At 40.2% G+C, this 18,069-nt stretch overlaps 2 protein-coding genes across 4 annotated transcripts; one reads left to right on the plus strand and one right to left on the minus strand.

Annotated features, from left to right (window-relative positions):
* Positions 1 to 983: 983 nt before the first annotated feature.
* med7 (mediator complex subunit 7) lies at positions 984 to 3,329 on the minus strand. Of its 2 annotated transcripts, XM_034291658.1 has the most exons (3): positions 3,169 to 3,329; positions 2,884 to 2,960; positions 984 to 2,084 (listed from the first exon to the last, which is right to left on the minus strand). In XM_034291658.1, exon 3 carries the CDS (start codon positions 2,073 to 2,075, stop codon positions 1,332 to 1,334), a length of 744 nt encoding a protein of 247 aa, XP_034147549.1. In that variant the 5' UTR covers positions 2,076 to 2,084; positions 2,884 to 2,960; positions 3,169 to 3,329; the 3' UTR covers positions 984 to 1,331. The 2 variants fall into 2 exon arrangements, with proteins under 2 accessions (XP_034147549.1, XP_010864156.1); XM_010865854.4 differs by lacking the exon at positions 2,884 to 2,960.
* Positions 3,330 to 6,913: 3,584 nt separating this feature from the next.
* itk (IL2 inducible T cell kinase) lies at positions 6,914 to 17,488 on the plus strand. Of its 2 annotated transcripts, XM_010865856.4 has the most exons (17): positions 6,914 to 7,140; positions 7,420 to 7,524; positions 7,658 to 7,739; positions 7,947 to 8,072; positions 8,200 to 8,237; positions 8,343 to 8,494; positions 8,799 to 8,864; positions 8,998 to 9,052; positions 10,432 to 10,511; positions 10,660 to 10,796; positions 11,524 to 11,598; positions 12,657 to 12,825; positions 12,998 to 13,214; positions 13,927 to 13,991; positions 15,198 to 15,316; positions 15,451 to 15,608; positions 15,703 to 17,488. In XM_010865856.4, the coding sequence occupies exons 1-17, from the start codon at positions 7,003 to 7,005 to the stop codon at positions 15,766 to 15,768; spliced, it is 1,848 nt and encodes a 615-aa protein (XP_010864158.1). In that variant the 5' UTR covers positions 6,914 to 7,002; the 3' UTR covers positions 15,769 to 17,488. The 2 variants fall into 2 exon arrangements, with proteins under 2 accessions (XP_010864158.1, XP_034147883.1); XM_034291992.1 differs by lacking the exons at positions 15,451 to 15,608; positions 15,703 to 17,488 and adding an exon at positions 14,479 to 14,764 and having other exon boundaries at positions 15,198 to 15,299.
* The last annotated feature ends 581 nt before the right edge of the window (positions 17,489 to 18,069 follow it).

Consider the following 18,069-nt stretch of genomic DNA (forward strand, 5'->3'; position numbering starts at 1 on the left):
AAAAATACATGCCTATTTGGAATTTGGGACAGGGGCATGTTTACTTCTGTGTTGCATCAAGACTTTTAACATACTCTCTAAGTGTTTGGGAACTGAGGAGACCAATTGCTGCAGTTTTGAAAGTGAAATGTATTTCCATTCTTGCTTGATATAGGACTTCAGCTGCTCAACAGTTTGAGGTCCCCTTTGTCTTATTTTTAATTTCATAATGCGCCAAATGTTTTCAACAGGTGACAGGTTTGGACTGCATGCAGGCCAGTTTAGTACACAGACTCTTTTACCACGGAGCCATATCATTGTAACATGTGCAGAATGTGGTTTGGCATTGTCTTGAAATAAGCAAGGCATTCCCTGAAAAAGATGTGGCTCCAAAACCTGTATATATTGTTCAGCATTAATGGTTCTTTTACAGATGCGCAAGTCACCTATGCCATGTGCACTAATTCACCCCTATAAAATAATTTCAAATTTTGATTACGTTTTCCACTTTGCTCAATCCATCTTAAATGAGCTTGGGCCCAGAGAAGGCAGTGGCGGTTCTGGATCTTGTTTATATCTGGTTTCTTCATTGCATGATAGAGTTTTATTTTGCGGATGCAGCAACATACTGTTTTCACAGTTTTCGGAGTTCCTGAGCCCATGCAGTGATTTCCACTACAGAATTGTATCTGGTTTTAATGCAGTGCCGTCTGAGGGCCTGAAGATCATAGCCATCCAATACTGGTTTTCGACCTCATCTCTTGCGTACAGAGATTTCAGGTCCCACTATAGAAACGCCCATAGAAGTGTCTATGTTACAATATTTGATATGTTGTCTTTGTACTATTTTCTATTGAATATAGGGTTTTAATGATTTGCACATCATTGAATTCTGTTTTTATTTCCATTTTACACAGCATCCAAACTTTTTTGGAAATTTGTTGTATAATAGGTTGTATAATAAAATCATCAATATTTTACAGTTATGATGCAAGACTTAGGAATTTCCTTATTACTTTATTTAATTAGGAATGTTAAAGTGGCATATAAACCTCAGTGACATTCCAAAATCTTAATTCTTAAAGAAAATGTGCATCTTAATAATCAAAAACACAAACAGCTTATGTAAAACTCTGAATTAAGAAAACTAATATCAAAACAATTAAACCGAGACACTTGCAACCAAAAACATGTAAACATAAAAAAAAACAAAGAACTATATTCGGCAAGTAAATTGTTTGAGTTTGGAACACTGCAGATGTATAATATATTACAAGGCGGCTCGATTTGCTTGTCTAAAGTTCTAAAGAACGTCCTTAACAATGGCCTCCTGCTGAAGAGACACTCTAAACTCAGGCAATCTCATCTATAATACTACACATGGCTGCATCCTTGTCCCATACTTTGTCCCTTTTAGCAACACCGCCCATGCTTTTGTCCTGTTGTGGCCCAAGAGCCATACAGCTGGCTCCAACCTCCTCAACATCCATGGGTTCAATCTTTAGCCTGGCAGTCAACCCCAAAGGCCCTGCAGCTCCAACCCTTGCCCCATTTGAGCCCTCTGTTTGGGGCAAGTCATCAGGCAAAGACGCCAGGCAACCTTGGATCATTTCCACAACCCTCTCCAGATGTTTCTGGAACCTCTCAGCGGTCTCCAAGCGCTGTCGCTTCTGCACTTCCATCATCACCCTCAGGGTCTCTCTGGCCTGGTGAGGACGGTACTCATTGATTAGATGGTGCATGTGGACAAACAGCAGCTTTAGGTCCTCTAGCTTTTCCTCTCTCTTTATACTGCCAGGGCTTTTGATCAGGATGTCTAGAAGATCCAGGAAATTGACCAGGATGGACATGTTGAGTTTCTTGAGCTCTCGTTTGTGGTCGAATTGCATGGGGTGGAGCCGTTCAATGCCCTGGCTCTCCAGTGGGCGGATGATCAAGTCATCACACTGGAACTGGTTGCCAAACATCATGTAGGTGTCTCGGATGGGTGGAGGGGGTTTAGGGGCGAGCCCTTTGCGGATGTTCTCATCCGTGTACTCCTTGATGTACTGCATGGGAGGGGGAGGCAGGGCACTCACCTGCTGCGGTTCACCCATGGTGAAGTCCTGGATGGAGGAAAATGAAATGCCATAAGATCATCATCATCCTACTTCACCATTTGTAGTTACATTGTAACAAAAGCTGATGGAAGCCATTATTTTCAAACTGTGCATAATAAGGGGTAACAATACATCGATATGCAACAATTCACCAATTCGCAAGGCAACAATTAATGTTATTGAATTGATGTGTTGTGGATTTCTTGTTTTAAGTGAAGAGCAACATGAAAATATCTATATTTTAATACCAACAGTTACCATGTCACCTAGCAGGTTCAGTTAAATAGAGTTTCCTAAATTCTGTTGAAAAAATAAATTTTTCGGAGTAAGTTGAAAGGTGTGCATAGGAGAGGGATGTGTCAACCTGGGCTCTGATACACTTCTCTCTGTGTGTGTGTCAAATAGTGTGTCAAGTTCTCAAAACATTTTTTTTTTTTTTGCATTTTCCATTTACGGCTACATTGACATGAAAAAAACATTATGATGTTATTCCTGCTAAATCACAGGTAGGCCGTTGAATATAACTGAAGTAAAATTCCTTGTATAATGAAATCGGGACATTTTTGAGTTTTTCTAATATTTGTAGCGACCCGGGACACCCAGCTTGAAACCGGGACGTCTGATCACTCTAGAGTATGTTTTAATTCTGTGTTTATCTTGACAATCAACCAACGAACTACATGTATTGTTGTACCTAGCGTCCAATTATCGGTTACATATATTTTAATGCTCTATGTTTCTCTAAACGGAAAAACAGTAGTTGTCGAACGTAGCACTGAGCTGAATGACAGCGTTTGCATCTTGCCAGAGATGTTGTAGTTTTCTTCTAACAGTCTTTCGGATGAAGGGTAGCAATGCTGCGTTACGTTAGGTAGTAGCCATCTACAGAATGTATCAGAAAAGATCAAATTGTAACAAGCAATAGTTGATTGTTAGCTAAGTTAATTCAGTAAAGTATCTTGCTAGCTATGCTAATACTTATTCCGGTATTTAGCTATGCTAAGCTAACCGGAAAACAAACATGACTCATGAGACCCTGGCAGACTAAATATTTGCACAAAAAGGAATTAAACACGAAACTGAAACATACCTTTATTTGGAGTCCTCAAATTATTTTAAACACTTAATACTGAATCCGCCTCAACAATTATAGCTACCTAGCTATCTTTAGCTTTTCAGAAGACATTTGTTAGCGATGGCTTGCTAGCGAAGTCTCGTTCTCGTCATGCCCGTGTAAACCCATTGGTTAGGTTGTTGTGTAACGTGATTGGTTAACAGTGTGGCTTGGTTAGCTTCTCATCAGTAATATGTTATTTAATTGGTTTTCACTAACTGACAAGCTACTTCTTTTGATTTGAGATGGTTGACATTGTCGTCCTCAATTTTTTCGAAGAAGACTATTATGCACAATTAACATTTTGTAACAGAGTAGCGTAGGAGAGTTTTAAGTGTTATGGACAGGACCCAGATGTTATAAACCGTCCAATAAAATGCTTTCAAAGCAACAATGCAAGAAGAGATACAAATGCTAATATGCTATAAATAAATATTTCCTATTTCCAAAAATAAAATATACTAATATTAACGAAGTATAACAATGTAAACATAAAGATATTCACAACTAATAAATATTTTTGGAAATAGGGGGAAGGCAAAGGGAAGGTTGGTATCTGCTTAAATTGTGCAATAAAAAAAAGGCTAGCAGTAGCCATTTGTGTGTGTTTGTGTCTACACTCACCTAAAGGATTATTAGGAACACCTGTTCAATTTCTCATCAATGCAATTATCTAATCAACCAATCACATGGCAGTTGCTTCAATGCATTTAGGGGTGTGGTCCTGATCAAGACAATCTCCTGAACTCCAAACTGAATGTCAGAATGGGAAAGAAAGGTGGTATAAGCAATTTTGAGCATGACATGGTTGTTGGTGCCAGACGGTCCGGTCTGAGTGTTTCACAATCTGCTCAGTTACAGGGATTTTCACGCGCAACCATTTCTAGGGTTTACAAAGAATGGTGTGAAAAGGGAAAAACATCCAGTATGCGGCAGTCCTGTGGGCAAAAATGCCTTGTTGATGCTAGAGGTCAGAGGAGAATGGGCCGTCTGATTCAAGCTGATAGAAGAGCAACTTTGACTGAAATAACCACTCGTTACAACCGAGGTATGCAGCAAAGCATTTGTGAAGCCACAACACACACAACCTTGAGGCGGATGGGCTACAACAGCAGAAGACCCCACCGGGTACCACTCATCTTCCACTACAAATAGGAAAAAGAAACTACAATTTGCACGAGCTCACCAAAATTGGACAGTTGAAGACTGGAAGAATGTTGCCTGGTCTGATGAGTCTCGATATCTGTTGAGACATTCAGATGGTAGAGTCAGAATTTGGCGTAAACAGAATGAGAACATGGATCCATCATGCCTTGTTACCACTGTGCAGGCTGGTGGTGGTGGTGTAATGGTGTGGGGGATGTTTTCTTGGCACAATTTAGGCCCCTTAGTGCCAATTGGGCATCGTTTAAATGCCACGGCATACCTGAGCATTGTTTCTGACCATGTCCAGCCCTGGATGTGCATCCCACGAATATCCATCAACTGCAAGATGCTATCCTATCAATATGGGCCAACATTTCTAAAGAATGCTTTCAGCACCTTGTTGAATCAATGCCATGTAGAATTAAGGCAGTTCTGAAGGCAAAAGGGGGTCAAACAGTATAACAGTATTAGTGTGGTGTTCCTAATAATCCTTTAGGTGAGTGTGTGTGTGTGTGTGTGTGTGTGTGTGTGTGTGTGTGTGTGTGTGTGTGTGTAATAATACTATGTAGATGCATTAGAATTGTTAGTGTGTTCAACAGCATTCAGGACTCACTGGCAGCTTGTGAGCCAAGATCTGATCATAAGGCACCTGCAATGTGAACTGGGAGACAAGCCTGTCCCTGTTCTAGCTGTTTGTTTTACAGTTGTATGTAAAATCCTGTTTTATACAATGTAGTTTTGTTGCTAAAAATTTTTCCAGACTGATTTTTGCTCTTGGAAGGGCCTTGTGTTTTTTTGGGGTGGCAGAGGGGAGGACAATACAATGGCAATGCCATTTTTCACGGCAAGTTAAAATAAGTTTTCCAGGTGATCTTAATTTAATTGATCCCGAACTTCCCACTGTGTTGTTTTATGGGGCTTCTCTATATTGGAGAGATATTGGAAGTATTTAAGCTGCATTCAGTACCAAGTTATGAACGTTCAGGTATAAATATGCTATGTAGTACAAACAAGGCTCTGAAAAAAGTAGAAGAGGAATCACATGAGCTCTTTTCTTGGAATTGTTTTCTGCAATATTGTATAACATTATACTACTGAACCACCCTCCCTCACTCCCCCCAAAACTAGTATTACTTTTTGTATCACCACACATTTAAGAATATTTTTTTCAGTCCAGAACTGTTTGTACACATTCTTTTGTTGAAGTTATTGTTGAACTACTGCAATATGACCAGCCTAAAAATGTATATGCTACCACAATTGCAATGTGTTTTGGGTCTGTGGAATAAAAATGTATTCACTAACTAGACACATTTGGGCCCATCTTCTGTTAATTATATGAAAAAATTTTAGCAATATGAAATCTTATTAAATCATTTTAAAATAAATTATTTTTGATCATTAGAAAGCTTTGTTTTAAGGCAAAAAAATTATAATCCCTGAGTATTTTAATGCAGATATGTAAATTACCACAAAAATATACATTTGTCAAAAGTCTTGTACAAACAAGCATGAACATGAATCCAGTTGTGCACAATAACAAAACAAGACTTGATACTTCTGGCTACACATCTGATTCTGTATCCTGTTTCCGTCCCAACCTTGTCCCAATCCATATAACACAATTTAATAGGAAATTGTGATATGTATCTGATCTATGAAAATAATACACTAACTTCGGATAACATACGATAAGGCTGTACAATAAGGTAAAAAGTAGCCCTTGTCTTTTTTTGCTAGACAGCTGGTCACATTGTATCTGAACTATTACAGTGAATATTATTTTACTTGGTTGCATACAGTTAAATATCGTATGAGGCCTAACTATGCATCTCATTTGGCCAATATGGCTCATTTATGACACATGGCTGCTCCATGTTTCTTATTTCTACTTTCGGTTTCTGTGCAAACAGGTTGAGGTTTTTAAATGTTTGCCTTTTAGGTATATCTGTTTGGGTGGCAATTATGTGGGTTCATTTTGGAACGGGTCCAGAAATTTTGACCCACATTTATGTCAGTGAAGGCCTCTATACCGCATATCTTAAACCGTTGTCATAGTTGTGTGTGTTACGTAGCAGAAGAAGGCTTACCTTCTATCTTATACTTTTGTTGTAACATTCTGAGTATTGTTTTGATGAGACACTTGAGAAGGTCAAGTGGAAATATATATTTCATGTTGAGGAGTTAAAATACATTTTGACCAGCAACTCCACCAATAAATAACAAACTTTCCCTTATAGAGTGTTTAGTGTGCAGGCCAGGTAGTTTGAGCTCAAGCTAAAGCTTTATAACTTATAAATGAAAGCGTATGAATTTGTTGGACTTTTAATAGGAATACATTTTGGTTGACAAAAAGATCCTCACAAGTATAGTAAAACATACATGTGTACTTGTGTTTGTGCACATGTTTGTGTATGTTTGCAAAATGTGTGTGGACTGTGTAATTGCAGTGATGTGTGTAATAGCCTGAGTGTAAACGTTAGTCTATGTCACCCATGCGCAAGGAAGTGGTTTACCTACTGTATCTGCACAGGAAACACATGATACTAACACCCATAACTCTTTTCCATGTTTCCTTTGTAGGTACTAATCTAACCTTACAGCACACCTCTCTGTCTCTCTCGCTCCGTGTCTTTCAATGTTGGTCAGGTGTCTGTGTTCGCTATGCTCTCCAGGGTTATCTTAAAGGGAACTCTTATTAAGAAATCTCAACAGAAGCGAAGGACGTCACCCTGTAATTACAAAGAAAGATTCTTTGTCTTGAACACCCAGGACCTGACCTATTCTGAACAACGACCTGGGGTATGTCTTTGATATTTCACTGGTGTTTGCTTTTTCGCTGGCATTGTGCGATTTGTTTGCTTGTTTGTTGGTATTTTTATCAATGGCCAGTGCAAAGTACATTTTATTTTGGGATTCCTATATTGTCCATTCTTTAGCCATCCAGATTTTTTGTTTATTTTAAAAATCACACAAAAGCTAGCTTTTATTATGCGTTACTGTATATGTACAGAGGACTTGTTTTGTTTTAATGTGAAAAGAAAAGTTTATGAAGTTGCTGATTGCTGTGTCCATCCTCAGAAAAAGCCCGTCCAGAAAGGCTGCATTGAGCTCTCCAGGATCAAATGTGTAGAGATTGTGTGTAGTGAACTCCCCATCCCCTGCAGTAATAAGTACCCATTCCAGGTAGGACGACCTCACCTCCACCTCCATCCATCTATTGCACCATTCTTACGGAGGACTTCTCTGTTCATCGCCAACACTTAAAAAAGAACTGTAATTAAAAGCCATGACAGTTCTTGCGTAAATATCTCAACAGGTTGTCCATGACAACTATTACCTATATATCTTCGCCCCGGACAATGATTGCCGACTGAGATGGGTCCGAGCACTGAAGGAGGGTGAGCAGTTGTGGAGGAAAACCCATGAGGACCCATAAAACAAATACAATACAGTCTCTCTGAGCTGTGTTTGTATTATAATATTTAGCATATGATACCAAAATCTGTAGATTTTATAGTATGTTGTAAGACCCTGTTTCACATTTGAGCCTCCTTGTCTTATTCAGTTCATGTGCTGTGTCTAATACCTCTCCGTTTCCGCTAAAGAGACCAAGTGTAATGATTTAGTCCCGAAGTATCACCCCAATTTCTGGATTGAGGGCAAATGGAAGTGTTGTTACCAGACAGAGAAGATGGCTACAGGTTGTCAGGAGTACAACCCTATTGGATACGGTGCGGGAACCACTTCACCATACTATTCATCATCATCATCATCTGATGTATTATTATCTTATTGTTATTATGTCCAACATATAAAACATTTTAAAAGCCTTAAAGTGGACCTCTATGTTCGTTGTAGCTACCAAAAAGTGTCTCCCGCCAACCCCTGACCCAGAGGTAAAAAAAAGAAATAATGTAATAAGCGCTCCTGATACTTCAGTATGCAGTATGTAGTTTTGAGTTAAATCAGTGCTAATCTCTCAGTGTTTCCCTTGCATGTAGCGACGTCTCTCTGACGCGGGCCAAAGGGTGGTGATAGCACTGCAGGACTATAGTCCCCATGGAGACACTGACCTGCCCCTCCACAAAGACCAGGAGTACATCCTCACAGACAGCTCTCACCATGACTGGTGGACCGTGCAGGACTGCAGAGGGTGAGCGGAGACGACATGGCAATTCTAAGACATGACCGAATGGCTGGGTGAACCTCTTCTCCAAAAACAGAATCTTTTCAGGAACCGATATTTTCCCATTATGCGACACAAAACGTCCTCTGCTATTTTGAGGGGAAAAAAAGAGGTGTACTCTGAAATGTTCAGAGTACGGTATGACAGTTGCGGCTTTCAAAAAATGATTGTGCAATTGCGTAAATGCTTACACTCTTTTCATCATTGATGCTACAGTATGATAATGCCACGAAAACACTCTGACATCACATTATCTTCTTTACTTCAATAGGAATACAGGTTTTGTACCTTGCATGTATATAGCAGAAAAATCCTGCAACGACTTCAGCAGATTTGAGTGAGTCTTGTTTACATCAAATGCATTTTTCCTAATAATTTTATATATAATGCAATGACAGTTATATCTTGTGTGTGTTCAACATTTCATTAGTCTTGGTTTTTCTTTGCTTCTAATTTCCCCACTCTTACAGTTGGTACAATAAAGACATAACGCGAAGGAGAGCTGAGGAACTACTGATGACAGAGGTGACACATCTTAAGCTTTCCAAACAGTCATGTGGGGAAAAGAGAATTTGTAGGCCTGATACAGTCAAAACCAGAAACAAGGTTATGAGAATTAGATTTTTTCATATTTGTTATGTTCATGTTTAAACTGCTCAAGAAATCTTGTTGCTGAGCTTAATTATCTTGCAGCACGGATGCAGAATGTGCATTTTGCAGGATGTGTGAACACAGAGGCACACAGAGACACAGAGTGAAACACAAGATTTGATACCACGGTTCACAGTGTGGTCCAGGATTTCCTGTTGTAAATGTGACACGCTGGATTCTACAGACAGATAGAGGACAGCAGTAGGATTGGATCCTCAGTGTCACAGTTCTAGGGTTCGGGTTCAGGTCATGTAGAGACAGTTCTAGGGTTTGGGTTCAGGTTATGTAGAGACAGTTCTAGGGTTTGGGTTCAGGTTATGTAGAGACAGTTCTAGGGTTCAGGTTATGTAGAGACAGTTCTAGGGTTCGGGTTCAGGTTATGTAGAGACAGTTCTAGGGTTCAGGTTATGTAGAGACAGTTCTAGGGTTCAGGTCATGTAGAGACAGTTCTAGGGTTCGGGTTCAGGTTATGTAGAGACAGTTCTAGGGTTCAGGTTCAGGTTATGTAGAGATAGTTCTACGGTTCAGGTTATGTAGAGACAGTTCTAGGGTTCAGGTTCAGGTTATGTAAAGACAGTTCTAGGGTTCAGGTTCAGGTTATGTAGAGATAGTTCTACGGTTCAGGTTATGTAGAGACAGTTCTAGGGTTCAGGTTCATGTTATGTAGAGATAGATCTAGGGTTCAGGTTCAGGTTATGTAGAGAGTTCTAGGGTTCAGGTTATGTAGAGACAGTTCTAGGGTTTGGGTTCCGGTTATGTAGAGACAGTTCTAGGGTTTGGGTTCAAGTTATGTAGAGACAGTTCTAGGGTTTGGGTTCAGGTTATGTAGAGACAGTTATAGGGTTCAGGTTCAGGTTATGTAGAGACAGTTCTAGGGTTCGGGTTCAGGTTATGTAGAGACAGTTCTAGGGTTCAGGTTCAGGTTATGTAGAGACAGTTCTAGGGTTCAGGTTCAGGTTATGTAGAGATAGTTCTAGGGTTCGGGTATGTTTTATCCAATAAGGATATAAAAACTCTCAATTCATTTGAACCCTAAAGTCACTGTAGCCTTTTAAATCCAGAGTGCTGAAATACAGAGCAGAAAATGAATGATAATGTGTCACTGTCTGAATATGTTTGGAGGTCAGTGTAGAGTACTGGGATATGACATTCAGTGTTTCCAAACAAATTAGCTCAACAGATGTATAACCTCTCCACATTTGGGCTGGTAATTACAATATCCTACCCTATGAAGTGCTGTGTTGTTTGTGCAGAATAAGGAAGGAGCCTTTATGGTACGAGACTCAAGACATCCAGGCGTGTATACCGTTTCAGTCTTCACCAAAGCACCAGGGTAACTACTGCCTGTTTCAGCCATGTCATTCACCTTCTGTGACAGCTCATTTAAATAGGGTTATTTGTATTAATCTCTGGACATTCCTTGCTTTGTCTATGAATTCCATGTGTCATACTGTAGTTACATGACTGTCAATCACAATCAGGTCAAACATGGAAAAGAACCCGCGAGTGAAGCACTATCAGATCAGAGAGTCAGAGACATCCATGTTTTACCTGGCAGAGAAATACCTGTTCAACACCATTCCTGAGCTCATCCAGTACCACCAGCACAATGCTGCAGGTAATTCCTTTTTATTTGACTCACCTGGTCTACCTACCATGATCAGTTACAGCTAAGCCAGTGGTATTGATTGGGTTTAAAACAGAATCAGAAAGGTTTTCATTGCCAAGTAGGTTTCACAACAAACAAAGATTTTTTCAGGTGTTGTTAGTCCATTGAGATAAGACGTAGGAATATTCAGGTGTTGTTAGTCCATTGAGCTAGAAGTAACGCCTTTTTAGGGGTTGTTAGACCATAGAAATACCGCCTGGATCATCTTCAAGCATCATGCAGGATTCCACCAGCTTTTATGGATTTCCCGTAGTTGAGGAGATAACTACTGTGTTTTACCATAAAGATACACTGTATGCTCGTTTTTAAAATGAAATGTTTTCTGTTTTTCTGTCTATAGCCTTGTAAATGTGCAATATTATCTTAGATTATTTTTTTAAATATTTTTTGTATCCTCTTTAGGCTGCTGTTAACACCCCCAATCCTCAGAGATTAAGTTCTGTCAATGAATAAATCTATAGGAAGCAACCGTTTCCCTTTGTCAAAATGTTGCTGAGGAAACTACGTATACAACGATACAATTGGAGTTCCTTTATTCTGTTAAAGATGAATAGCCAAACCGTCTACATTATCAGACTACCTGTTTATGCAAATGTGTTTTGTTGTTGTGTCATACTAACATTCCCTGTGTGTGTGTGTGTGCGCTTGTTGTGTGTGTGTGTGTGCCTTTCTGAAGGTTTGATCACGCGGCTGAGGCACCCTGTCTCTCTGGATAAAGAGAGCTCCCAGAACCATGCTGAACTCTCAGATGGTGAGAGATCAACCTGCTTTTCTTGCCTTGCTGTTTAGTTTATCATTCTGGTTACATAACATTGAATTACATGACCATTACCAAAATCAAACTCAAAGCAGATTGGTGCCTTATGTTCCAGATGCGTAAACATTATAGAATTACAGTATAACAAAGACATATGCTAAAGTAAGAATTGGTTGTAAAGCATGATTGAAATGATTGTTGTGATATGACGTAAGATAGACAAGGTGTCCAGATGGATTCCCATCTGTTACCACTGGCTGACCTCTGGCTCCGCCCTAACGCAACTCCTTGCTCTCCCAAATATTCAAATATTGCTATGCCAGTGGAAAGACGCAGCAATGTCAGATAAAGGGTTTGAGGGAGTGAAACAGCACCCCTCTGTCTCAGTATATGTAGCCCGTGTATTTGATTGTGTCTGGACAAAAAGAAATATAGCGTGTCATACTACTTTCATCCAGACAAATTCAGATACAATGTCCTCATGTAATAAGTCAGGTGGGGATGTAGTGAGTCATGTGGGGCTGTAGTGAGTCATGTGGGGCTGTAGTGAGTCAGGTGGGGCTGTAGTAAGTCATGTGGGGCTGTAGTAACTCAGGTGGGGCTGTAGTGAGTCATGTGGGGCTGTAGTGACACAGGTGGGCTGTAGTAAGTCATGTGGGGCAGTAGTAAGTCATGTGGGGCTGTAGTAAGTAATGTGGGGCTGTAGTGAGTCATGTGGGGCTGTAGTGAGTCAGGTGGGGCTGTAATGAGTCAGGTGGGGTTGTAGTGAGTCAGGTGGGGCTGTAGTAAGTCATGTGGGACTGTAGTAAGTCATGTGGGCATGTAGTAAGTCATGTGGGGCTGTAGTAAGTCATGTGGGGCTGTAGTGAGTCAGGTGGGGCTGTTTTGCTGAATGAATACCGTTGCCCCTGTTGCCCCAACAGTTTCATTTAAACGTGTGCCTGTGCAGAAACATTACATGCTATATTATTTTTGTCTTCGTCTTCCCCTCTCTCTGTCCTCCACTCTGCTCCTCCCATCCTTCCGTCGCCCACCCCATGCCCTCCCACCAGGTCAATGGGAAGTGGACCCGTTAGAGTTGACACTCGGTGAGGAGGTGGGCAGTGGTCAGTTTGGTCTGGTACTCCAGGGGCAGTGGAGGGGCCACAGGGTAGCTGTGAAGATGGTCAGGGAGGGAGCCATGTCTGAAGAGGACTTCAAAGAGGAGGCCCGAGTCATGACGTAAGTGAACCTAATAGTGAAAGAACCATCTTATAATACACCTTCTTCTTACATGGAGGGTTATTTCAGTCTATTCTTTTATTATTGAGTCTACTTGCGCCAAATAAAAGATGATACTCTGATCCCCATACACTACTTTTGATCAATGTGTATGTGTGTGTGTGTGTTGTAGGATGCTGTCCCACTGCAAACTAGTGCAGCTGTATGGTGTGTGTACCCAGCAGTCTCCCATGTGTCTGTTGTTTGAGTTCATGGAGAAAGGCTGCCTGTTGGATTACATCAAAGCCCAGAAGGGGCATCTGTCCCAGGACACCTTGCTGGGGATGTGTCTGGACGTCAGTGAAGCAATGGCATACCTGGAGAGCAACAACTTCATCCACAGAGACCTGGTAACACATAGAGAATTTTGCACCTGTGTGTGTATGTGTGTGTGTGTGTGTGTGTGTGTGTGTGTGAGTGTGAGTGTGTGTTTGTGTTTGAGATCCACTCTATGTGCATACGTGGGGATCCAAAATCCCCACAAAGATAAAAACCCAAGAAATTGGTCACTACCTTTTTGAAGGTCCCCATTTCTGGCTTAGGGGTTAAGGCTTAGAGAAAAACGCATGGTTGGGTAAAGTGTTGAAACAGGGGTTACTTTTAAGTTTAGACATTTCAGGTTAGGTTTTGGATTAGGGTTAGATGTTAGAGCTAGATTACCTTTAGGTATAATGGTCAGGTTACTAAGGTAGCGGTTAGGACAAGGTTAGGGTTACAGTTACCATCAGGGTTAGGTTTAGGTGTAAGGGTTAGGGAACATTCATTTCAGAATTTCAGGTCCCCACAAGAATACAAAAACAAGCGTGTGTGTGTAGATGTGTGCAATTTATTTTAAGTGCATTTTTAAGATTCAGTACACATGTACGCAAAAATATACTATCTTAGAAAAGTTTACCTCAAATGCTGTATTAATGACCTCACAATTACCTCACATGCTGTAGCAATGAAGAGTAGAACCTCTCAGCTTTGGCCTGAATTTATTTCAGTACTGGATTAAGCAGAATAAGATGGAAATATTGCTGCAGATCATGTAAGTGTCTGTTTTTATCCCATTTTTTACAGGCAGCCAGAAACTGTCTGGTTTCCAAGAACAATGAAGTGAAGGTGTCTGATTTTGGCATGACCAGGTGAGTTTCTCAAGCCCTTTGAGATGGTGTGTTTTCAGTAAAAATACTGTAGTGGGAGCTGTGGGCTTAATATGGTATGAAGCTTTGATGAAGCGACTTAGGTAAAAGCACAAGTGTAAAATTTTGGTTGACTATAATTGGGGAAGAATAAATTGGTTGCCAGAATAAATATTTGTAATGGTTAAATACACCAGCTATCAAGTAAAACCAAATGCCAACACACCATAGTAGTTACCTTATATGACAAATTCTGAGGGAAATTGTTAAAGTACCTTGAATATTACTTTAAACTGGAAAACTAGTTCTAACAATAGAGAGACCCAGTCCCAGAAATCTGATTTTAAATAATATAATCAGAGGGGTTTAAGTACAATTTGTCCAACCCCTACTCTTACAAATAGGCTTTTACAAGCCACTGGACATTGCCCGAAATCTCATCTGGTGTACCAAAAGTAATATGGTCTGAGGTGTGTGTGTACTTCTACAGGGGCTTTCTAATAGACTGCCAGTGGTCTGAGGTGTGCGTGTACTTCTACAGGGGCGTTCTAATAGACTGCCAGTGGTCTGAGGTATGTGTGTACTTCTACAGGGGCGTTCTAAAAGACTGCCAGTTGTCTGAGGTGTGCGTGTACTTCTACAGGGGCGTTCTAATAGACTGCCAGTGGTCTGAGGTGTGCGTGTACTTCTACAGGGGCGTTCTAATAGACTGCCAGTGGTCTGAGGTGTGCGTGTACTTCTACAGGGGCGTTCTAATAGACTGCCAGTGGTCTGAGGTGTGCGTGTACTTCTACAGGGGCGTTCTAAAAGACTGCCAGTGGTCAACTCAAGTTACCTGGCTTTCATTTTCCAAATTCTTTCAAATCTGCTTTGCTGTTGTTGTCAACTGGAAATATGCTTTACTTAAGATTCATGGAATATGAATACATTCAGAGAAATCCAACCTTTAAGTTCTGGAATACTTTTATTGTCGCTGCACACTAGAACTACAGCTGTTTTTATCTAATCCCAAGAGCTGATAAAAGGTAGCCATTGAAGAAAGGTATACCCAAACACACTCAACCCTAGCTTAATATATTTTTATTATTGTGTTCAACTGCAAAAAAACACATTCAGGGGCTACCAGGATGTCACATTATCATACGCTATCATCAGCTGCCAGAGTTGGTTCCCAGGCTAACTGGATCCTCTTCTCTCCCGTCATATTAGGTTTGTTCTGGATGACCAGTACACCAGCTCTCAGGGCTCCAAGTTTCCCTTCAAGTGGTCTTCCCCTGAGGTCATCAAGTACTCCAAGTTCAGCAGCAAGTCTGACGTCTGGTCTTTTGGTGTGTTTATTGGTTTCTCTCTTTGGCCGATGTGCCTTGTTGGACACTAAACCTCTTGAACTTAGAAACGGTTATCATATGAAAAGGTATGTTGGATCTACACCTCTTCATTTCTGTCCCCCACTCCCCTCCAGGTGTGTTTATGTGGGAGGTTTATACGGAAGGTCGCCTGCCATATGAAAACCAGACTAATAGTGAGGTGGTGGACAGCCTGAATGCAGGCTTGAGGCTGCTGAAACCCAGACTAGCCCCAGAGGCTGTGTACATCCTCATGGAGTGGTGCTGGAAAGAGGTGGGTTGGACTAATCTACTTGGGTAATGCTGAAAGCCTACTGACACAGGTTCCTGTGTCAAACAGTGTGATTAAACCTTCCCTTTCTGTGTAGAAACCAGAGCAACGCCCATCCTTTACACTTCTGCTGCATGAACTGGCCTCCCTCTCAGAGCTCTAAAACGGAATGCTATTCAATCAAAACCTGTTAACCAGTACTCCGTGGGAAATTATGCAATAAGAATTTGCTGACCAAAACTGAAGAAACTGTACAAACAAGAAACATATGTATTTATGTTATTTATTAATTGCCTTCATGATTTTATTTCTTTTTTTCTGCAAAGCATATTTTTATTTTAAAGTAAAATGAAAACTTTTTTCCCCCTTTATTTCTTGTTTTGTTCTATTAAGCGAGTAAAACGTATTTTATTAGGATTCCTGTTAGGCCTATTTTTTTTGTGTGTGTATTTATATACTGTACATTTGTGAACCAGAAATTAGTTGTGGACAACAAAGAGAGTAAGACCTGACAAAAGGTTTTTTAGCCAGTCCCATGAGAAAAGGACTATTCCTGGTGTAGTGTTTAGGTTTTGGGTGAAACTTACAATTGGGGGTAGTGTCAGAATTGGAGTAAGCTTCAGGTTAAGGCATTGGGTATTAGGGGTTAAGTTAAGGTATAAATGTTAGGTTATTGAGGTTAAGTTCAGGGTTAGTTTAATGTTAGGGTTAGGATTATGGTTCGGTTTTAGGTTAGGTGACAGGGAATTATTTTACTTGTCTTATTTACTGTCCAATTTATGCTTCTGCGGAGAGCTATATCTTAGATTTTCTAAAATAATTTCCAATATTCTTTACAAATACCTGGGCCATGTTCAGTTGCACAATATTCTCAAATATTGCAGGTAGAAATTCTATGAATGGAGCAGACATGACTACTAATTCTACATCTCAGAAAGTCATGTTTGTTCTACATGATATCTTTTTAGCTGAACATACCAAAACATAAAAACCATCTGTAATGCAGCTTAGGTTTGATTTGGTGGAGTTTATTCAAATAATAATACACAGAATGCATTTTAGGGGTTTATCTTTACATTTCCATTTGCAGGTTGTTTAGAGTGACTTACAATGAACAAAATAAATGACATTGTTGCGTGTAAAAAGTTCCTAAGAAAACCAGGTGTTTAATTTGCTGTATTATAACTTTGATTTTGACCTTACACTAATTCAGATAAGCAGAGTAAAGGGTTTACCTGATGTGTAAATCATAGTTTGCCTATAGCTATAATCAGCACCATATTGAATTATTGGTGCAAATCACAATAAGAAATTGCTGACCAAAACTGAAGAAACTGTACAAACGAAAGCATATGTATGTATGTTATTTGTTAATTGCCTTCAGGATTTTATTTCTTTTTTCTGCAAAGCATTTTTTTGTCAAATGTGAAAATGATCATGTCTTTTCCCTTTAAGATAAGCAGAGTAAATGGTTTACATGATGTGTAAGTCATAGTCTGCATACAGCAATAATCAGCACCACATTGAATTATTGGTGTGCATGTAAACTATTCGTTCTGTCTCTCACTGTCAGTGTGATTATGTCCATTGTGGGGCAGACACAACACGTCCACTTCCATGATGTCATCGTGTGTAGACTGCTCCTCGGTTCTACACATTTCATGCCAGGGGCTGCATAGCAGGTGACTGCTGTGTACAATGAAAACAGCCAGAATAGATTGTACTTATAATAGTCCCATTGTCTGTAGCTCTGTAATGTGACCACTGTTTGCGGTTCCATTGTTTTTAGGGTTCTCACACTGAGGCAGGTGAAGAATATCACACACTTGCATGCACACACGCACACACACACAAATACACACACACACACACACACACACACAAATATACACACATGCTCTTTCTCTCTCTCACACACATACACACACACACACACACACACACACACACACACACACAGTGGTATTAATACTAAATGCAATAATTGAGTGTAGAATCAGATTCTGATATTACATGCTTTATTTTGATTAATTATGTGTTTTTACATGCATAGTCATCCATTGCAGAGGCCATGCTAATCTTTTTTGTATCCATATTTCTCAAATAAAAATCTATAAACAGTTTGTCAGATCATCAACCTGCTTAGAATGACTGAATAAAAGCAACACAGATCAATGAATTTCCCTCTTAATACAGCCACACATGTCTGCTCTGGTTGCTGTGAGTTCAGACTGGGAAGGGTAGCCTACTGGTGAAGTCAGCCACAGTAGAGAATTACATGAAGGGTATTTAAAGTACAGAAAGAAGCGCACACACACATAGAGGGATGTCGCCAACTCTCTGTCCTGAAAACTGGGTCAGTGAGTGATGCCTGTGCTGTGCATAGTAATAGCCTAGCAATATCCAAATAGACCAAATGAGACCCAGGGAACAATATGAAGCACTTTTCAATATAGATCTAACG

The sequence above is a fragment of the Esox lucius genome, chromosome 4 (genome assembly GCF_011004845.1).
Source record: "Esox lucius isolate fEsoLuc1 chromosome 4, fEsoLuc1.pri, whole genome shotgun sequence".
Taxonomy (NCBI): Eukaryota; Metazoa; Chordata; class Actinopteri; order Esociformes; family Esocidae; genus Esox; species Esox lucius.

Excerpts from the sequence above, each read along its gene's own strand:
- itk (XM_010865856.4), top strand. The coding sequence starts at position 7,003 with ATGCTCTCCAGGGTTATCTTAAAGGGAACTCTTATTAAGAAATCTCAA. Across the intron at positions 7,525-7,657 it reads GTAATAAGTACCCATTCCAG|GTTGTCCATGACAACTATTA; the intron begins GTAGGACGACCT and ends ATATCTCAACAG. Across the intron at positions 12,826-12,997 it reads GAGGAGGCCCGAGTCATGAC|GATGCTGTCCCACTGCAAAC; the intron begins GTAAGTGAACCT and ends TGTGTGTTGTAG.
- med7 (XM_010865854.4), bottom strand. The coding sequence starts at position 2,075 with ATGGGTGAACCGCAGCAGGTGAGTGCCCTGCCTCCCCCTCCCATGCAG.